The 18152-nt window shown below is 41.5% G+C and overlaps 1 protein-coding gene across 1 annotated transcript in view; it reads left to right on the top strand.

Moving 5' to 3' along the window:
* Positions 1 to 17874, top strand: part of LOC124400736 (rho-associated protein kinase 2-like) — a 32966-nt gene extending 15092 nt beyond the window's left edge. Inside the window, 25 exon segments of the mRNA XM_046872462.1 lie at positions 183 to 255; positions 916 to 1004; positions 1465 to 1513; positions 2235 to 2370; positions 2621 to 2712; positions 3260 to 3506; positions 4082 to 4188; positions 4272 to 4431; positions 4797 to 4957; positions 5586 to 5770; positions 5955 to 6024; positions 6341 to 6444; positions 6779 to 6816; positions 6819 to 6964; positions 8364 to 8457; positions 8643 to 8737; positions 9188 to 9376; positions 9888 to 10059; positions 11407 to 11474; positions 11571 to 11659; positions 11820 to 11898; positions 12520 to 12781; positions 14180 to 14438; positions 16302 to 16411; positions 17269 to 17874. Of these exon segments, the coding sequence (XP_046728418.1) occupies positions 183 to 255; positions 916 to 1004; positions 1465 to 1513; positions 2235 to 2370; positions 2621 to 2712; positions 3260 to 3506; positions 4082 to 4188; positions 4272 to 4431; positions 4797 to 4957; positions 5586 to 5770; positions 5955 to 6024; positions 6341 to 6444; positions 6779 to 6816; positions 6819 to 6964; positions 8364 to 8457; positions 8643 to 8737; positions 9188 to 9376; positions 9888 to 10059; positions 11407 to 11474; positions 11571 to 11659; positions 11820 to 11898; positions 12520 to 12781; positions 14180 to 14438; positions 16302 to 16392 (3055 nt within the window). The 3' untranslated portion in view covers positions 16393 to 16411; positions 17269 to 17874.
* The last annotated feature ends 278 nt before the right edge of the window (positions 17875 to 18152 follow it).

Genomic DNA, 18152 nt, shown 5'->3' on the forward strand with positions numbered 1-18152 from the left:
CACACACACACACACACACACATGCACAGCAGGACCAGTGAACTCTTGTATTACATAAGTGATCGAAGCAGGAGACAGGAAGTGCAGTGTTTGTTTTTACAAGTGGAAGACTGCTGCATTCATTCCTTCCCTGATCGTTTTTTTCAAACTCACTCCCTATTTCGGATTTTTTTTTCTCTCAGGTCGATGAGCAAAAATCAAGACGTGTATGTCGATGGATTAGAAGAAAAAGAGGACAGTTCAGAGAGATCTGAGGTGTGCATGAACATATGCTTCCTGCTTATAACATACATTTTACATTTCAGTGTTGTAAAAAAAGTAATAGAGCACTTCAGCATATTTCAGATGATCACATACTGTTTTTTCCTTTTCCTTTCCACCTTGAACTTGTTACACCTCCATTATATATTAAAAAAATATGGGCCATTGTGATCTTTTAGACTCACTTTTTATGGATTTTATGGTCGATAAGAAATGTAGAGAATGAATAAATTACTATATAAAATGTAGAATGGAACTGAACATATATAAAACGTGCTTTGAGTTGGAAATTACAAAACATGTTATTGTATATTGACAAATTACTGTATATGATATATTACATATTATATAAATGGAGGTTAAAAACAAAGGCATTCCAGCATAAAGATGCTCCTGTAGACAAAGCGAGTTTCATGAAGACTTGATGTTTGGTGTGTTGGGGTTTGGGTTAGAGTAGAGTAGAACCCTGACCTCCTTAACCGTGAACACCTTTGGGATGAACTGAATCTGGAGACTCCTTACTTCCTCCAACATCAGCAGCTGATCTTAATATTGCTTTTGTAGAAGATGAATGATTAATAGACCATTGTGTGTGTGTGTGCGTGTGTGTGTGTGTGTGTGTGTGCGTGTGTGTGTCTTTCTGTTGCACTTCAGACTGATGATGTGAAAAAGAAACTTATTAAGATTGAAGAGAAGTTGAAAAATGAGATGCAAGCTAAAGATGAACTGGAAGGTAGATGCAGGTACTGCTCATCACGTGCTGTACACACACACACACACACACACACACACACACACACACACACACACACACACACAGGTTTACACTGTGAAAGCAATCATAAAATACAACCCAAATGTTGGGATGTTTTTACCTTTGAATTAAATAAAAACTAAAATACATATAAATCACATTAGCCAATATTTTATACACAAAAGACCTGATTTCAATAAACTTGATTAGTTGGATGTTCCTCCAGCTGAATATTTTTAAAAATACTGGCTTTTTCAGCTATTTGTTGCCCCTGTGTCAACTTTTTTGAGACCTGTAGCAGGTATCACATGTGAAATGATCTCATTTTGTGTATAAATAATTTTTATTGAATTTTAAATGTAAGCATTTAAACATTTGTTAAACATTTAAACATTCCTGGAATTGGCGTTGTAATCTTTTGCTTTGTTTTTCCAATTTAACCTCAACAGGAGTGCAAACGAGCGACTAGATAAACTCTCCAAGGAGATCGAAGAGGAGGTAAGACATACTGGAATTTATAGAAGGAGTTACAGTGCATGGTAACACCACTGAGGGAGAGTCTTGAGGCGCTTTGCAGTTTTTCAGTACACGTTCCACAGCATGTATATATACACTGATTAAAAAATATGTTGTCACATCTTTAATTAATAAAGGAGTAAAAGAATGAGAGTGACAGTTTGTAGAGGAAAATGTAGGACTTTGCTCTGGATGTTAGCTGAGGCCGATGCGATTCCCCTCTATTACGATGCAGTGAGATCCAATTTCAATTTGTTCAACACGATGCGATACGATGCATTGAAAAAAAATTGATGCTCTGCAATTCAATATTATACAGAGTATAATAAAGTTTGTTTCTTTGGTTCAGACAGACAGAAAATCATCAGACGTTCTTTTCCTGTTGTGTCTGCAGGAAGTTACAGCTCTACCTCTGCCATGTTAATCTGTATTCTATGTGACTCTCAGGACACACCTCCGTCTGCGTAGTGTTGTGATACATCATATTTACGTAGCATCGGCGATCCACATATCAAATATTGGTCGTTTTTTTAAATAATAAAAGTATAGTGCATTTATACTAATGACAATTATAAATGAATAAATGACACAAATATGTTCAAAAACGATACAAATGCACACTTTTATCCGGTGCCCTTTTTTAAAATCAATACACCCGAATTCGTGTATCCCTCTGACTGTCCAATTTTCCCGGGTTGTATAGATGAGTGCGAGGAATCGAGCGGAGGATTCCCTGAGGAAACTGGAAAGAGAGAACGCTCTGCTTCAGCACCAGAACACCGAGAGCCTAAGGAAAGCCGACCTCGAGACGGAGCGAAAGCGCTGCTTTGAAAACGAAGGTAAATCAGAAAGGAGCTCTGCACCTCCTCTGCAGAACATCTGACTACAATTTCACGCTCATTACTACCACTTAAGCATTAAAAACCCTGTGTACCAAACGCTGCTTGTGATATATACATTAGTGAACAATGACCAGGCTGTGGACACACTGTTCTGACTACTTAACCGCTCGCTGTCGCCCAGTCATGGTGAGCATCACCATGTTTCATGAATGAGCAGAGCTCAGCACTCTTGGGGTTTTGTTTGCAGTGAGCAGTTTGAAGGAGCAGCTGGCAGAGCTAAAGAAGAAGTCGCAGAACTCGCAGATCTCCGCTGAGAAAAACATCCATCTAGAGAGGCAGGTTAGTGTGTGCTGAAGGATTTTTGTAGGAACAAACATCATCTATTATTACACACACACACCAAACACACACACACACACACACACACACACACACAGGGCTCTGTGTTTGCGTATATATAAGTGTAGCCTGTAAAAGCATTGCCCATATGTTTGGGTGGACGTCTAGACGTCTGCTTCGTGGCCTAAAATGTGTATGTCTGTGCTAGGGTTTCCAACAGTTTCCACCAAAACAGGGTTTAATTCTTGATTCTGATTGGTCAGAAGGTATTGATGGCTAATGTTTACAGTGCACTCTGTTTTATTAATCAATATTAGTCTATAGATACTATTCTATTCTCTATATTGTGTGTGTGTGTGTGTGGGGGGTCGAATGTTTGATGATTATGAGTGCTGAAGTGTGTATGAGGTCTGGAGCTCGAATTCCAAGGCGGCCATGTTTGAAGGCAGTAATGACTGCTGGGAGTTGGAGTTTGGAATACTCAGAGACCTGACATCAGCACTCCTGTAAACACTGATTCCCTTGTTTTATCCCTCTGCCTCTGCAGCTGGAGGAAGTGAGCGCTAAGCTGCAGGCCGAGCTGGAGGAGTCAGGCCGAGTGAAGAAAGCTCAGGCCGAGGCAGCAAGGCAGGCGCAGCAGCTGGAGCTGTTACTCAGGGAGCTGCAGGAGAGACTGGCACAGCTGGAGAGCAGCCGAGTCGTTCTGGAGCAGGACAACCTCAGCCTGCAGAACGCCCTGGAGACTGAGAAGAGGGAGCGCAGTCTCAGCTCTGAGAACATCACTGACCTGCAAGGTGAGGGAGTGCAGGAGTAAGGGAGGGAGTGAGTCGGTAGGAAAAAAGGAAGTGAGGAAGATAAAGGTGGTGTGAAGCCTTTTGGGGTATACGTATAGAGGCAGGAAGTAGAGGCAAAAAGTGAGGGAGAAGGTAGAGTTGTTGTGCAGGCAGCTGAGGAGTGAGAAACTGGGCACTGAGCCTGGAAAAAGGAGGGTAAAAAAAAAAAGGTGGGAAAAGTAAGAAACAGGAAGTGGGTGTGAGATCGATAGAGTGATAGAATGAAGGAATTTGTGAGGAAGGGAATGGGGAATGGAGTGAGGAGGTGAGAAGATGAAATGATAGACTGGGGTCGGAGGAGAATAAAGCCCACGGCTGTAAGAGTGTGTTAGTGTTGGTGTGTAGAAATGAGTGTGTGTTTCCGTGACACACACTGGACCCTTGTTTCTGGTGTGTTTGGGTGGAGTTTCTCCTGTGGAGAGTGAACTGCTATTTTGGGTGCTGGGTCCACTGACAGGTATCTGACGTTATGTTGCTTTTCAGGAGGACGGATGATTACTTCATTTCGTCTTGTTCTTTCTCTCTTTCCCTCTCAGTGCGCATCTCGGGTCTGGAGGAAGAGCTGAAGCAAAGCAAGAATTTTCTCTCCAAAGCCGAGGGGGAGAAGAGACAGCTCCAGGAGGAATTGACTGATTTGGAGAAGGTCTGTGTGTGTGTATTTGTGTGTGTGTATTTGTGTGTGTGTGTGTGTGTGTATGCGTAACCCATGTTGGTCTGTGTATACAGGTGAGGAGTCAGCAGGAGATCGACCTTACCTTCAAGCTGAAATCTGTTCAGCAGCGGTTGGAGCGAGAGGAAGAGGAGCACAACGCCACGAAAACCCGACTCGCCGACAACAGCAAACTCAACCAGTCCATCGAGGAGGCCAAGTCTGAGGAGCTGGAAGGTAACACTGTGGATGCAATCACACTGACGTGAACATCACTCCCATTCACTGCTGCATAGATAAGGGAAAGGTAGCGTTATCCTTGTATCTCCATCCTGTGTGGGTGTGGAGTTTGCATGTTCTCCTCGGTTTTTCATCAGGTTTCCTGCAACCAGTCCTCCATGTATTGTAGGTTGGTTGGTATTTTTCAAATTTTGCATAGTAGGTTGGAACCCAATCCATCCTTTTTGTTGTCCTCTGAGTTCCTTCCTGGACTCAACCCGGTGTTGCACAATCAATACACAATCCATAAAGTTGTGCTCTAGGATGTGTAGTGTTTAGATATAGCTGGTGTCAGATTCTGTTATTTGATTGGTGTGTTTTAGACATGGAGCGGAAGCTGCAGGACGAACGTTCAGCTAAGCAGCAGCTAGAGAGTAAGCTGATGCAGTTGGAGAAACATCACTCGGACCTGGACTGGGATTATAAACAGGCACAAAACGAGCTCCAAGAGCTGCGTTTACACAAAAACAAGCTCACAGAGGAGGTCTGTCTGTCTGAATTTCTGTCTGCCTGTCTGTCTGTTTCTGTCTGTCTCTGTCTATTTATATTGTTTGTCTGTCCACCTATCTGACTGTCTACTGTCCTTCTGTATTCTGTCCGTACACGAGGTGGTATGAAAAAGGTTCGAGGCTAGTTCTGTAACACGCCAACAGATGGCAGCACAAGGCTGCACGCACAGTCACAGGGAGCACAAGCCAAAAGAAATTGTCCTGTACACATCGGGAGCTGATTCGGCTCAAAAGTCGGCGTCTTGACAACGTCGTGGAGATACTTTTTTGTAAACAAAGAGAGTCTCTGAACTTTTTGATACCACCTCGTGTCTGTCTGTCTGTCTGTCTGTCTGTCTGTTGACTGTAATCTACAGAAGAAATCAGCCACACCCTACTTTAACCATTTTGTATATACAATCGGTGTTCCTGTTGTGCTCAGGTCCACAAAATCACTCCTAATGCATTCGTTCACATTGAATGATCTGCTAAAAATACCACGAATACCAAAAATGTAAAGAACGGTCAAGCCAAGCCATAATAAGTGTGTGTGTGTGTGTGTGTGTGTGTGTGTGTGTGTGTGTGTGTGTGTGTGTGTGTGTGTGTGTGTGTGTGTGAATGCAGGTTGATTTACTGACCGTGAAAGTGGAACAGGAAACGCAGCGAAGGAATCTGTCCCAGGCTGATCTGAAGGCTCATAGACACGAAGTCAGCACTCTGCAGTCCTCTGAGAAACATCTCAAACAGGATCTCAACCACCTGCTGGAGCTGAAACTCAGCGTGGAGAAACACAACCAGGAGCTACGCAGGTGTGTGTTTGTGTGTGTGTGTGGACATAGTGAATATAAATGTATATATTTTTATACATATTTTATTAACGAGCACGTCGCATCATTAGCTACAATCATCCTGTACTTTTAGACCAGTTTAGAACTAAGGAAGTAAATTTCCGCAGCCTGGAGTAAAATAAAGTCTTTGTACTTGTCCAATCAGGGAGAAGGAACTTGCTGGCGCACATCTGAAGGAGTTGAAGGACCAGCTGGAGGCGGAACAGTATTTCACAGTAGGTTTGGTGTTCTCTTAAGTGCTGCTTGTATTTCTGTGTTGTACACGTGATGATTATGTATGCAGTGTTTGGTCTGTTCCAATCGAATCCCGGTGCTTTTTCTTCTTCTGATCTTTCAATCGCAATCGCAATGGAGAAACCATTATGTACTCCATGTCAGAAAGCTCTCAGCTTTACCCCTGACACTGGAGACTCCTTCTTAAATGCTAGTGCAAATGCATATGCTAATCCATGTCCCTGAGACACTACTGTTGTAGGCTTTACAGTAAATCTGTATCATATACCATTTGGGTTTTTTTTTTTTATCTCGCAGAAACTCTATAAGACTCAGATTCTTGAGCTGAAGGAAGAGTGTGATGAGAAGAACAAACTCTACCAGGATGCACAGCGGAGGCTGGAGGACCTTCAGGAGGAAAGGTGCGTCCATGTGTATGTGTATTAGTCATGTGCAGTGTGCAGTTCAGGTTGTTCTGTGCTCTCCATCTTTAGATTCCCTATCGTCGATGGATTATTCCCATTAGATTCACGCATTAAAACTCCATGTTAGTTCACTGTAGATGAACGTGTATACTGATGTTGGTATGGAACAGTGTGGACTCCATCTAGTGGCACTCACTATTCATCTGGATACTACTGAATCTGATCTACTGCCAATTAAAACTGGTCAAGCCATAATGAAATGTGTGTTTGTGTGTGTGTGTGTGTGTGTGTGTGTGTGTGTGTGTGTGTGTGTGTGTGTGTGTGTGTGTAGGGACTCTCTGGCCGCACAGCTGGAGACAAGCCTGACGAAGCCGACTCTGAGCAGTTGGCGCGCTCCATCGCTGAGGAACAGTATTCAGACCTTGAGAAAGAGAAGATTATAAAAGAGCTGGAGATCAAAGACATGGTGGCCAGGCACCGGCAGGAGCTCATCGACAAGGACAGCACCATCAACTCGGTGAGATGTAAAAACACAGATAATTCTGACTTCTGAACATGTGCTCGAAGTTATGGAACCTCATTCTAATTACCACTGCAAGCGTTTGAAGAAATCTGATCTCGATCTGACAAAAGTGTAGCAGTCTTTTATTTTTGGAGTACACAGGAATGTGTGTGTCCTGTTTCTCTTGTTCTGGTTCAGTTACTTTGGAATGTTTATTAGAATAAAGCACTTCTTCTAATAAATTACATGGTTAAGCTCAGAGTTAGGAGAAAACATTCACGATAACAATACTGAGCATATTCATTGAATTATTGAACATGAATTATTCTATCGCATGATCTCCATAAATCGCTCCCCTCACATCCAAATCGTAGTGAAACACAGTTCAAGTTCTTAAATAACAGGGGCGTTTTTTGTTATTATTTCTATGTCGCAATGCTAAAGCTATTTTTTAGAGTTTAGGGTTGAGGTTAGGGTTAGGGTTAGGGTTGAGGTTAGGGTTAAGGTTAAGGTTAGGGTTAAGGTTAGGGTTGAGGTTAGGGTTAGGGTTGAGGTTAGGGTTAGGGTTAGGATTTAGGGTTAGGGTTAGGGTTGAGGTTAGGGTTAGGGTTAGGGTTGAGGTTAGGGTTAGGATTAGGGTTGAGGTTAGGATTAGGTTTAAGGTTAGGGTTGAGGTTAGGGTTAGGGTTGAGGTTGGGGTTAGAGGTTGAGTTTAGGGTTGAGGTTAGGGTTAAGGTTAGGGTTGAGGATAGGGTTAGGATTAGGGTTAGGATTAGGGTTGGGGTTGAGGTTGAGGTTAGGTTCGAGGTTAGGGTTAGGTTAGGGTTGAGGTTGGGGTTAGAGGTTGAGTTTAGGGTTGAGGTTAGGGTTAGGTTAGGGTTGAGGTTAGGGTTGAGGTTAGGGTTAGGGTTAGGATTAGGGTTGGGGTTGAGGTTGAGGTTAGGTTTGAGGTTAGGGTTGAGGTTGAGGTTAGGTTTGAGGTTAGGGTTGAGGTTGAGGTTGAGGTTAGGGTTGAGTTTAGGGTTGAGGTTGAGGTTAGGGTTGAGGTTGGGGTTAGGGTTGCTTGGAACTAGAGTTTCTTGGATAATTGTTTTCTCTACTACAAATATGCTTTACGATTCCCAGAACAGTAAAGATTTTGGGATAAACGTCACTCTGCTTTCTGTCTCACGAACACGAGCTTAACAGTAAATCTTATCTCCATTTTATCTACTCCTCAAGACCAGAGACTGACATTTTATAGACATTCAGCTACAGTAGCTGAATCAATGAACAGTTCAGCAGACCAGTGTGTTCTTTTAATAATAAATGTTTTTGTTTGTGTGTGTGTGTGTGTGTGTGTGTGTGTGTGTGTGTGTGTGTGTGTGTGTGTGTGTGTGTGTGTGTGTGTGTGTGTGTGTGTGTGTGTGAGCAGCTAGAGGAGTCTAATCGCACTCTGACTGTAGATGTAGCCAACCTAGCCAATGAGAAAGAGGAGCTCAATAACCAAATCAAGGACCTTCAACAGCGTGAGTGCATCAGTGTTTCCACAATGTTCTCCTAATGTTCTGTTTTCAATGCTCTACATTTGTGTATATAAACCTTAAGGCCCATAATTGAATCTAAATGACCTTCACTGTAAAGGACACTGTGTGCCCTTGAAGATGCCAACTAAGGTGGTGATTATGTAAAGTTTTTTGTTTTTTTTACTCAGAGCTGCAAGCGAATAAAGAAGAAGAGAAGCAGATCAGCATCATAAAGATGTCATTTGAGAAGCAGCTTCACTCTGAGCGAACGCTGAAGATCCAGGTGGGTGTGGTTTTACTCCCCTAACTTTCTCATCACAGAAATTGATCACGGTTCTGGATGCGGTTCTTTGGATTTCAGAAGTCCTAGAAAGCATCCCATTCCACATTCAGTCCCCATTTGCTTTAACAATAAGCTCCACCTTTCTGGAAAGATGTTCTTTTGGGAGATTTCTGAGATTTCCATCAGCCACACAGTCAGGTACTGATGTAGGTGAGGTCTGGAGTGGTGTTCACCTTCATCCCTAAGGTGTTCAATAGGGTAGGAGCTATATAGCAGGCCACTTGAGATCTTCCACACACCATTTTCCAACTCATGGAAAGCAGATCTTCAGGGAGCTGTGCACGGAAGAGAACCAGTGTAGTTAACAGTTAACCTGCTAAAATCAAGCTCAAGCTTTTCATGTTTGATGTTCCCAAGAATCAATTTACGTGTTTTTTAATCTCCATTAAGGCTGTGAACAAGCTAGCCGAGATCATGAACAAGAAGGATTTGGTGCGTGGCGTTCACCGTGCAGATGACAGCACTCTGAGGAGGAAGGAGAAGGAAAACAGGAAGTTGCAGCTGGAGCTGCGTTCCGAGAAGGAGAAGCTCAACAGCACCATCATCAAATACCAGAAAGAGATCAGTGAGATGCAGGCTGTGAGTATCGATCCATCAGAAATCCAAAAACAGTTTATATTTTCAGTATATTGTATACGAGCAGGGTGAAAGCTGGATTCTGAACGGCTGGAAGGAATTCCAGATGTTCAGAAACTGTAGCACCATCCAGTTCCAGGTACAAATTGTACACATTTCCTAATAACTGAGCTCCATGGAGTTTATGGATGGAATTTTACCAGAACATTGCACAAGGACTGTAACTCTAACAGCTTTATTATCAGTTCCATGGGGCAGACACATACTCACGCTCAATTGCTCTTCAAACTCCACTGACATCTTAAACTCCTCAGTGGTAAAAGGTGAGAATCCACGGCTAGGTGCAAGATCTCGCACCATTCTGATGCTTTGCCTCAGGCCGTTCTTCACCTTGACATCATGCACCAACATCCTGTACTACGTCACCCATACATGACAGGCTATAACCTGCAAACCGTAACAATATCCTGCCATTTCCTGTGTGCATATTGTTTTATTTATGTTCATGTTGTAGACGATTACAGAAGAGTCGCAGACACGTTTGGAGCTTCAGATGGCTTTGGACAGTAAAGACAGCGACATCGAGCGTCTGCGCTGTCAACTAACTTCACTTAGCATCCATTCCTTAGACACAACTAGCACCAGCAGTATAGGCAATGAGCAGGAGACTGATGAGCCTTATCCAGGTACACACACACACACACACACACACACACACACACACTAAAGACTTATAATCTCTAATTCCACCCTCCTTTTCTTTCACCTCCTTGGACTTCTGTTTTTCTCAAACTCTAACATGATTCCTGTTTGGTCTTTCTTTTTTTTGACACCTTCTTCACCACTTCCTCTGTCCTCATGGTTACACATCAGTGCGCATCACACAAACACAAACCTCAGAGTCCATGTCGTTTACATACCAGCGAAGCTCGAAGAGTGTGTGTATCGACACCCGGCCCAACCTCGTCCGCCCCCTCTTCCCGTCCGATCCCGAGGACGAGGACGATGACGGAGAGAGGGAAAGACCTCACGTGTCTTTGGCTTGCGAGAGACCAGGAGACGTTGTTCCTGCAGGTGAACCTGCATGATGGAGATGTTCATGTGTGCAGACAAAAGGCTTTAAAATTGCACTGCAAGTCCAGTCACCGTGACTAACAAGCACTAGCACTAGAACCAGATCTGTGTGTGTGTGTATGTGTGTGTTTGTGTGTCAAAAGAATCGGGACACCCTATTTCCCCCGTCCAGACAGATACAATATACTAGAGAAAGTTTGCAGACACCTGGTCACATTCCACATTTAGTCCCAATTTGCACTTAAAATTCCCTCCACTCTTCTGTGAAGATGTTTCACTAGATTTTGTGATTTGTGGAGATTCATTTATTCATATGGGTGTTAGTAAATTCAGGTACTGATGTAGGTGAGAAGATGATAAGGTTCCCTGGGGAGCATCCAGTGTTCACATTCATCCCAAATGTGTTCAATAGTGTTGGAGCTTTAACAGCAGGAAGTCTTCCATATCTCCCAAAGCAGATGTTCATGGAGCTGGGCTTTGTGCATAAATTGTCATGTTGGAACAGATTCAGGTCTCCTGGTTCAAGTGAAGGGAAAATTTCATGCTCCTGATACAACTGTGTGCCTTCAGCTTTGTGATAACAGTTTGAGAAAATATCACATATATTTCTACGCTAAGGTTCTTTCCAGCCCTGATTGTAGATTCGTCACAGTCATGTCAGGTGAAACACAACCTGGATGTGATGAACATAATTTTAATAACATTTCTGTGTGTAATATTATTGTATTGTGTATAAAACACACACACAGCAGGACTTTGCTAACCTGAAACGCTTGGGTGCATTAAAAGTGCATGTGTGTGAATATATTATTATTATTATTATTATTATTATTATTATTATTATTATTGGATCATACCGTATGTTATATTGATAAATAGTTTAATTATTGAGCTTCAGAACTTAAGACTCTTTGTCTAAACTGCTCCTTGATTCCAAAACACATTATTTTTTACTACAGATACAAGTCTGGAAGGTTGGCTTTCTCTTCCAAGCAAGAACACCAAGAGGTTCGGATGGGATAAGAAGGTAAACAGACAACTCCAAACACTTATTTACGTCCTCAGGAGCTTTTCTGAGTGTGTGGTATGGATGTGTATGCAGTATGTCATCTGTGTTCTATAGTATGTGGTGATGAGCAGCAGGAAGATCCTGTTCTATGACTCAGAAGAAGAACGTGATCAGGCAAAACCCTTCATGATCCTGGACATCGAGTGAGTCGAAACGCACCTTTTTTTTATTCATTTATTCAATATTATGTTATTTTATAGATGAAGGCATTCCAGTATTACACCATGATTCTGTATATAAGTATTGTTATATTACTATTATAAATATTGGTTTATCTAATGTTTACCTTTCGTTTTCCATCAGTAAACTCTTCCACGTCCGGCCTGTGACTCAAACCGATGTGTATCGCGCGGACGTTAAAGAGATCCCTCGCATTTTCCAGGTATTGTGTCACAAGGCGTTCGAATAATTTTTTGTTGCAGTAATACGTCTTCTTGCTGAAATCGGTTACGTCACACGACTGTTTCGCACCTTGTGTTAAAGAGCACCAATTAAAGTCTTTTGTGGTTCTTTGGTGTTCCAGGTTCTGTTTATCTTGTTCCACGTTGCTTCTTGTTGAGCCCCATGAACCTTTTCTACAAAATTGGGACAATTTATTGCTTTTAGGGCTGTAAAGTGATTTACATTTTTTATCTAGTTAATTACTTGAAGTGCTGATTAAGGAATCTAATTAAGCGTATTTAATCACATAAATATATATAAATACTGGCATGTAAACTGAGAAATTACCCTAAAAAAATCATTTGAAATAATTGCGTTAGATGAACATTGAACAGACATAAACATTCGGGTAGTTTGGTGGGATTTGAGATCTGCTGGGATTTGAACTCATGACCATCTGATTCAAGGTCTACTGAGACACCAGCTCAAACTCCAAACTTATTGGCCATATAACTGGATAATTGCATGTGCAAGCAGATGTACAAGTGGCTGAGGACAGTATTATCTATATGTATATGTGATTGATGTTCTTCTCTCTCGTCTCTTGTCCTGTTCTGTCTAGATCCTCTACGCCAATGAGGGTGAGAGTAAGAATCAGGAAGCAGCCATGGAGCTTTCAGTGGGCGAGAGATCAGCCTACATCTCTTACAAAGGCCACGAGCTTGTGCCCACACTCTACCACTTCCCTTCTAACTGTGATGCGTGTGCTCGGCCCCTCTGGAACGTCTTCAAACCCCCTCCGGCATTGGAGTGTCGGTGCTGCCACGTCAAATGCCACAAAGACCACCTAGACCTCAAGGAGGAAGTTCTCGCACCATGCAAAGGTCAGTAGGTCGTGGTGGGTGTGGACTATGATGTAGAAAGGTAGAAGCAAGTAGATCAGAATTATAGTAAAGTCACTTGTACATAGTGGTATTGGAATTCTAGCTGAGTTAGCATAGGTATGTAATTAGCATGTTGCTTTGCAGGCTGTATAGATGTGAGAGTTGTGTTGGTAAGGCTTTTAGGGGAAACAGCTTCGATACTGTAGAGCCTCATTACCAAAGAAAGTAGGATGAAAAGTTCATGAATAGGATGAACATGGTTCTTTATCTTGCCCCTGTGCTTCTTCTGTTTAAAATAGTTTTTGGTGGTTAGAACCTCCATTGTTGGATCAGCAGAACACCTGGCAAATAAGCTTGTTTGGGTGTTTGGCTATGTATCTGGAGTAGCTCATTAAAGCTGTTAGAACTTTGTGGCCTCCAGTGTTAATGATGGTCAGATGGGAAAGTGCCAGGGGTAAAGTCTGTCTGCATGACTGCTGTAAATGTCTGAATGCGTTCTGATGAATATCCACGTGGTCGGTAATCTTTCAAGTCTAAAACCGTAGAGGACTTTGGAACAGGGATGATGTTTGATTTGAAACATGATGCTCCTTTGGAATGGGTCAATGAGAGGTTAAAGATATCCATCAGGATGTCTGCGCTGGAATGCACATTCTCGGAGTACCTGGCCTGGTATTTCCAGCGGCTTTGCACGGTTTGCATCTATGCAGTCCTCATTACATCTACTTCTGTCAACAGGTAGGGACTAAGCCTTAACCCTAACCCTGGGAAAGGGGTAGCCTTGGTAGCTGATGGGTCCAAAACAATATAAAGGTTGTGAAGAATCTTTAGTTCCAGGTCAGGAATGGGTTTACTTGGACGGTTTTTGATATGCCTTGATTCCTAGATCAGGTGGTCTTCTGTGCATAGGTCTCATGTGCAGACTTGATCCTAGAGATAGGACTACATCTGACCTGTCTAAGGGCCGGTATCTCAGTGCCTCAAGTCTTCATCAGAAAGTGCACCTCGGTATTCTTGAGGGTTTGTAGTTGGTACGTGTTGATAGGCTTAGCGTAGGCAGCATTGCTCACACATGCATGTGAGGAAAGGAGTGTACTTCTCCAGATCATTGAGGTGTCTGTGTTCTGTGTCCAGGTGTGAACAGTCCTGGAGCACAGGCAGAGCCTTGTTACACCACTATTTCATCAACCTGTTGGGACATTTTTCACAGAAAAGTTTTGACAGAATAGCTTGTGATTTAACCTGGATCAATTCCCCTGTTTGTCTTTCTTTTTATGAACTTTCTATTAGTTTAGTCTCAAACTGGGACTCCACCAAGAATCATTGATAACTCAGGCAGTACCGTCAGATACATCTAGATTTATAAAGATGCATAACTCCTGTTTCTTGCCCTTGCAGTACACTACGACACGGCTAAAGAGCTGCTTCTGCTGGCCAGTTCTTCATCTGAGCAGCAGAAATGGATTGGTCGACTACTCAAGAGAATCCCACGTAAACCTCTTACTCAGAGTGTGATGGTCCATCAAGAGCCTGCAATGGGGTCACTTCCCTCCCCGCTCCTCTCGCCTCGACTCTCTCCACGGAACTCACCCAAACTCAGCTCCAGAGGAGCTATCCGGGTGCAAAGCAGAGGCCCACCACCTTCCAGCAAGCCCAGGTGAGTCTTCAGTCTGCATTATAATATATAATTATATTATTGATATTTACATGATTTTAAAAAATTGTCTGGTATTTCTGTGTATATTTATGAAGGGTGTAACGGTACAGGGTTTTCCGTTCCGTACTCATGTATACCGAATGCAGTCCTTTTTACGTGTGGAACACAGGTCAGATCTGAGCTTCCTCGGGAACGTATTAAGTGGCGGACCACAAGTTTCATCAGTTTAATTCGTGTTAAAATATAAAATATTATTTTATTAAATATTTACCCATCAGTCATTTCATTCTTAATTGTTTTAAAAATGTAAACTGTTGATGTTAAAATGTTAATAATAATAATAAGCTTTTGTATGTCGTTACACCCCTTATATTTATACGTTATGTATTTGCTCACATATTATTATGTATTATTGTAATTAATTTTGGTTTTATATAAATGTGTATTTGTTTGTGCTGATGAGTTCCTCCGAGCCACTCTTTTGGACCCACTCGGACCAGGTTTTAACAATATTAACATTAAGCTCTAATTAAAGTAAGTCAGATTTTGAGGTTATGGAGTCACCAGTTTTTGAACAAACAGAACATCTGATAACGAACTATATTGAATCAGCTTCAGTTGCATGGATCCCTAAGCTTTACATTAATCCATTATGAACGTTAGATGCACATGACATGCCCCAGTGCATTGCAGCTTGGCTGGAAGCTCCTTCTTAACAAAATAAATCCAGATTCTTTTCACCTTTCATTTTATTTTATTCCTTAAAATTCACCAAAATGTGCATTAAATTGCTGTGTTCTGGAAAAACCCATTCCACATTTAGTCCCCATTTGCTCTTCTGAGAAGATGTTCCACTAGATAATCAGTAAGTGAGATATCGAAGAAACTTTACATATAATATTCACTATCAAAAGTTTGTGGACATCTGACTGTAAGTTTGCTGTGTGCCTCTTTTGGAACATCCCATTCCACTTTTAGTTTTTATTTCCTCTCATATTGACCTCCACTCTTCTGGGAAGATGTTCCACTAGATTTTGTGTAGAATTGTGAGATATAATTCAGCAACATGCTCAGTTCCTGATATGGGCGAGCGAGTGAAAAGGCCACGTTCATCCCGAAGGTGTTCAATAGGGATGGAGCGACTCCAGCAGATTGACCGCTCAAGATCTTCCACACACATCCAACCCATGGATTGATATATATATCTTTTTGTGCAACCTGCTGGAACAGGTTTGGATCTTCTAGTTCCAAAGTAAAGGGAAAATTTCATTTCAAATCCAAAGATGTCCTGTACAACTTGGTGGGAAGAAGCATGTAGGACTGGAGAAGTCGGGTGTCCAAATACATTTGGCCAGAGTTTGTACATTTGAAATAAAACTACTAATGCAGTCATTATAAACAGTCTGTTTTTGCGTTTTTCTAATAATCTGATTTGCTCTTTGTGCTGCAAACCTCCTTATAGCTCTGGTCCCATGCTCCGAATCATTCTCCATTGACCTTCACCTTCACCCTGCGGTGTGTGTGTGTATGTGTGTGTATGTGTATATGTGTGTGTGTGTGTGTGTGTGTGTGTGTGTGTGTGTGTGTGTGTGTGTGTGTGTGTGTGTGTGTGTGTACATTAATTATGGCATGCCGATACTGCAGCACTGTCTGGCTGAAATGAAACCTGAATGAATGAAAATGTGCTTCATGAATTAACTCACTAACATCACATTTAATCCCATCTGAATTTATATAAAATGAGATGAAACAGAAAAACCTCATGCGGTTAGAAAAATGTAAATCTTAGCAAAAGCAAAAGATATGTGAGAAAACATGAAGGACCTTTTTCTATAACCCACCTGCCCCTTACTCCTATTGCAGTGTAATAGAGTTTGACCTGAAGGCCTGGGGTTGGGCTCTTCATGATGAGGATGAGGATGAGGATGATGATGATGATGTGTTTGACTTCTGAAGATGTGGGACACTGCCGGGTAACCGTTGTGTCTGGTTAACACGCGTGTTTGCTGTGCGTAGCTTGGTGTGTTTGATCTAACGCTTTCAGATGTGTGGACCTAAGACCTGGTCCATGTTGAGCACATATTAAAGGGATAAACCGGATATTTTAAGTTAAAGTCGACCGATTCATCATTTTTTACAATTAATCAGCAGCAATATTTGATTGCTGGAACTTATGTAAAAAAAAACAAATCCATACCGATAGTTTTTCCGGGTCGCGTTATACAGTACGAGAGCGTCCTCTAGAGGTGCATCGCTGATGCTACGTGCTGTTTATTCCAAGTATCTTTTTTTTATTCATTTTGGATGTAATTGGTTCTATTTATTTAGAGTGCTACTTTTTGTTTCAGTTTAAAAGCATGTCTTTGATTTTCCTTAATATTTTAGCATATAATTAATATATTCATATTTATTTCATTTAGCACATTTTCATGATTTTTTTTGTAATAAAGCTCAGTACTTTTCTAAATGGCATGTTATTATTACCCTTTTTTTATTTATTTATTTATTTGTATTAATTTATTTATTAATCCAGTATACATTTTAAATCGGTTTAAATCGATTAATCGGTTATCGGCAAGTACGATTAGATTAGTAAATGTTACATATAGGGTTTATAGGGACCTGGAGAATTCCTTTAATGTGTTTTAATGTTTGCAAGCAAATGTGTATCTTGTGTGTGTGTGTGTGTGTGTGTGTGTGTGTGTGTGTGTGTGTGTGTGTGTGTGTGTATTATTTAAGACTGCATTTGATGCATGTATTCAAACAGCATGCTAGCAGTTAATACTAGCCATAAACCAAATCCTAAATTTTTCTGCTCCTGCTTTCACAGCTAACCTCCACGAAATTCCCGACTGAACACGTAACGGACACTGCAGTACAACAGAAAATACGTGACGCAAAGGACACGCCTGCTAATCCACGCTCTGTTCATTAGCACACCTGAAGACGTGCCTTTATACAAAACATTTTACATCGATATTATTACAGTGTAAAAGTATTAAGACGTTACGTTTGGCTATACAGGATGGCTGCTCGTGTGTGTGTGTCTGTGCGTGTGTGTGTGTGTGTGTGTGTGTGTGTGTGTGTGTGTGTGTGTGTGTGTGTTTTGGATCATATGACACAGTGTATATTTCATGTATGATCTCGTGTGTAAGGGAAACACTCGTGGTTTGTAGCGAACCTGTTGAGCGATTATTTAATGATTGAGAGGATTCAGAAAGAGCTGAACTGTGGTATAACTCTGAACTCATTTCACTCTACTGCACAGAGTTACTTTATATCAGAACTGGAACGATTTATGAAGCAATGCTGGTCCAAATGTTTTTCTTTATCCAAAGATGTATGTAGAGAAACAAACACGGCTGTTGATTTCACCAGAATTGTTCACAAGAGGAGAGAATTTAATGAAAAAAGAAAAATAAATGGAGAAATTATATGGCTGTCCTGTCATTTCTCTATCTATCTATCTATCTATCTATCTATCTATCTATCTATCTATCTATCTATCTATCTATCTATCTATCTATCTAATAGGGTTGTAAGATTTAGTGATTTCTACACGTTGTGGAACTTATATGGTAAATATGATGATTTTGATAAATGGCCTGAGGCATAAGATATTTTTGGAGACGAACTGGAGAAGAAAATGATAAATAGAATGAGAAACAGCACCAGGAGTTCATTCCAACAGCTCCATTATTAGTAGTACACAGC

This window comes from Silurus meridionalis, chromosome 18, assembly GCF_014805685.1.
Source record: "Silurus meridionalis isolate SWU-2019-XX chromosome 18, ASM1480568v1, whole genome shotgun sequence".
NCBI classification, from domain to species: Eukaryota; Metazoa; Chordata; class Actinopteri; order Siluriformes; family Siluridae; genus Silurus; species Silurus meridionalis.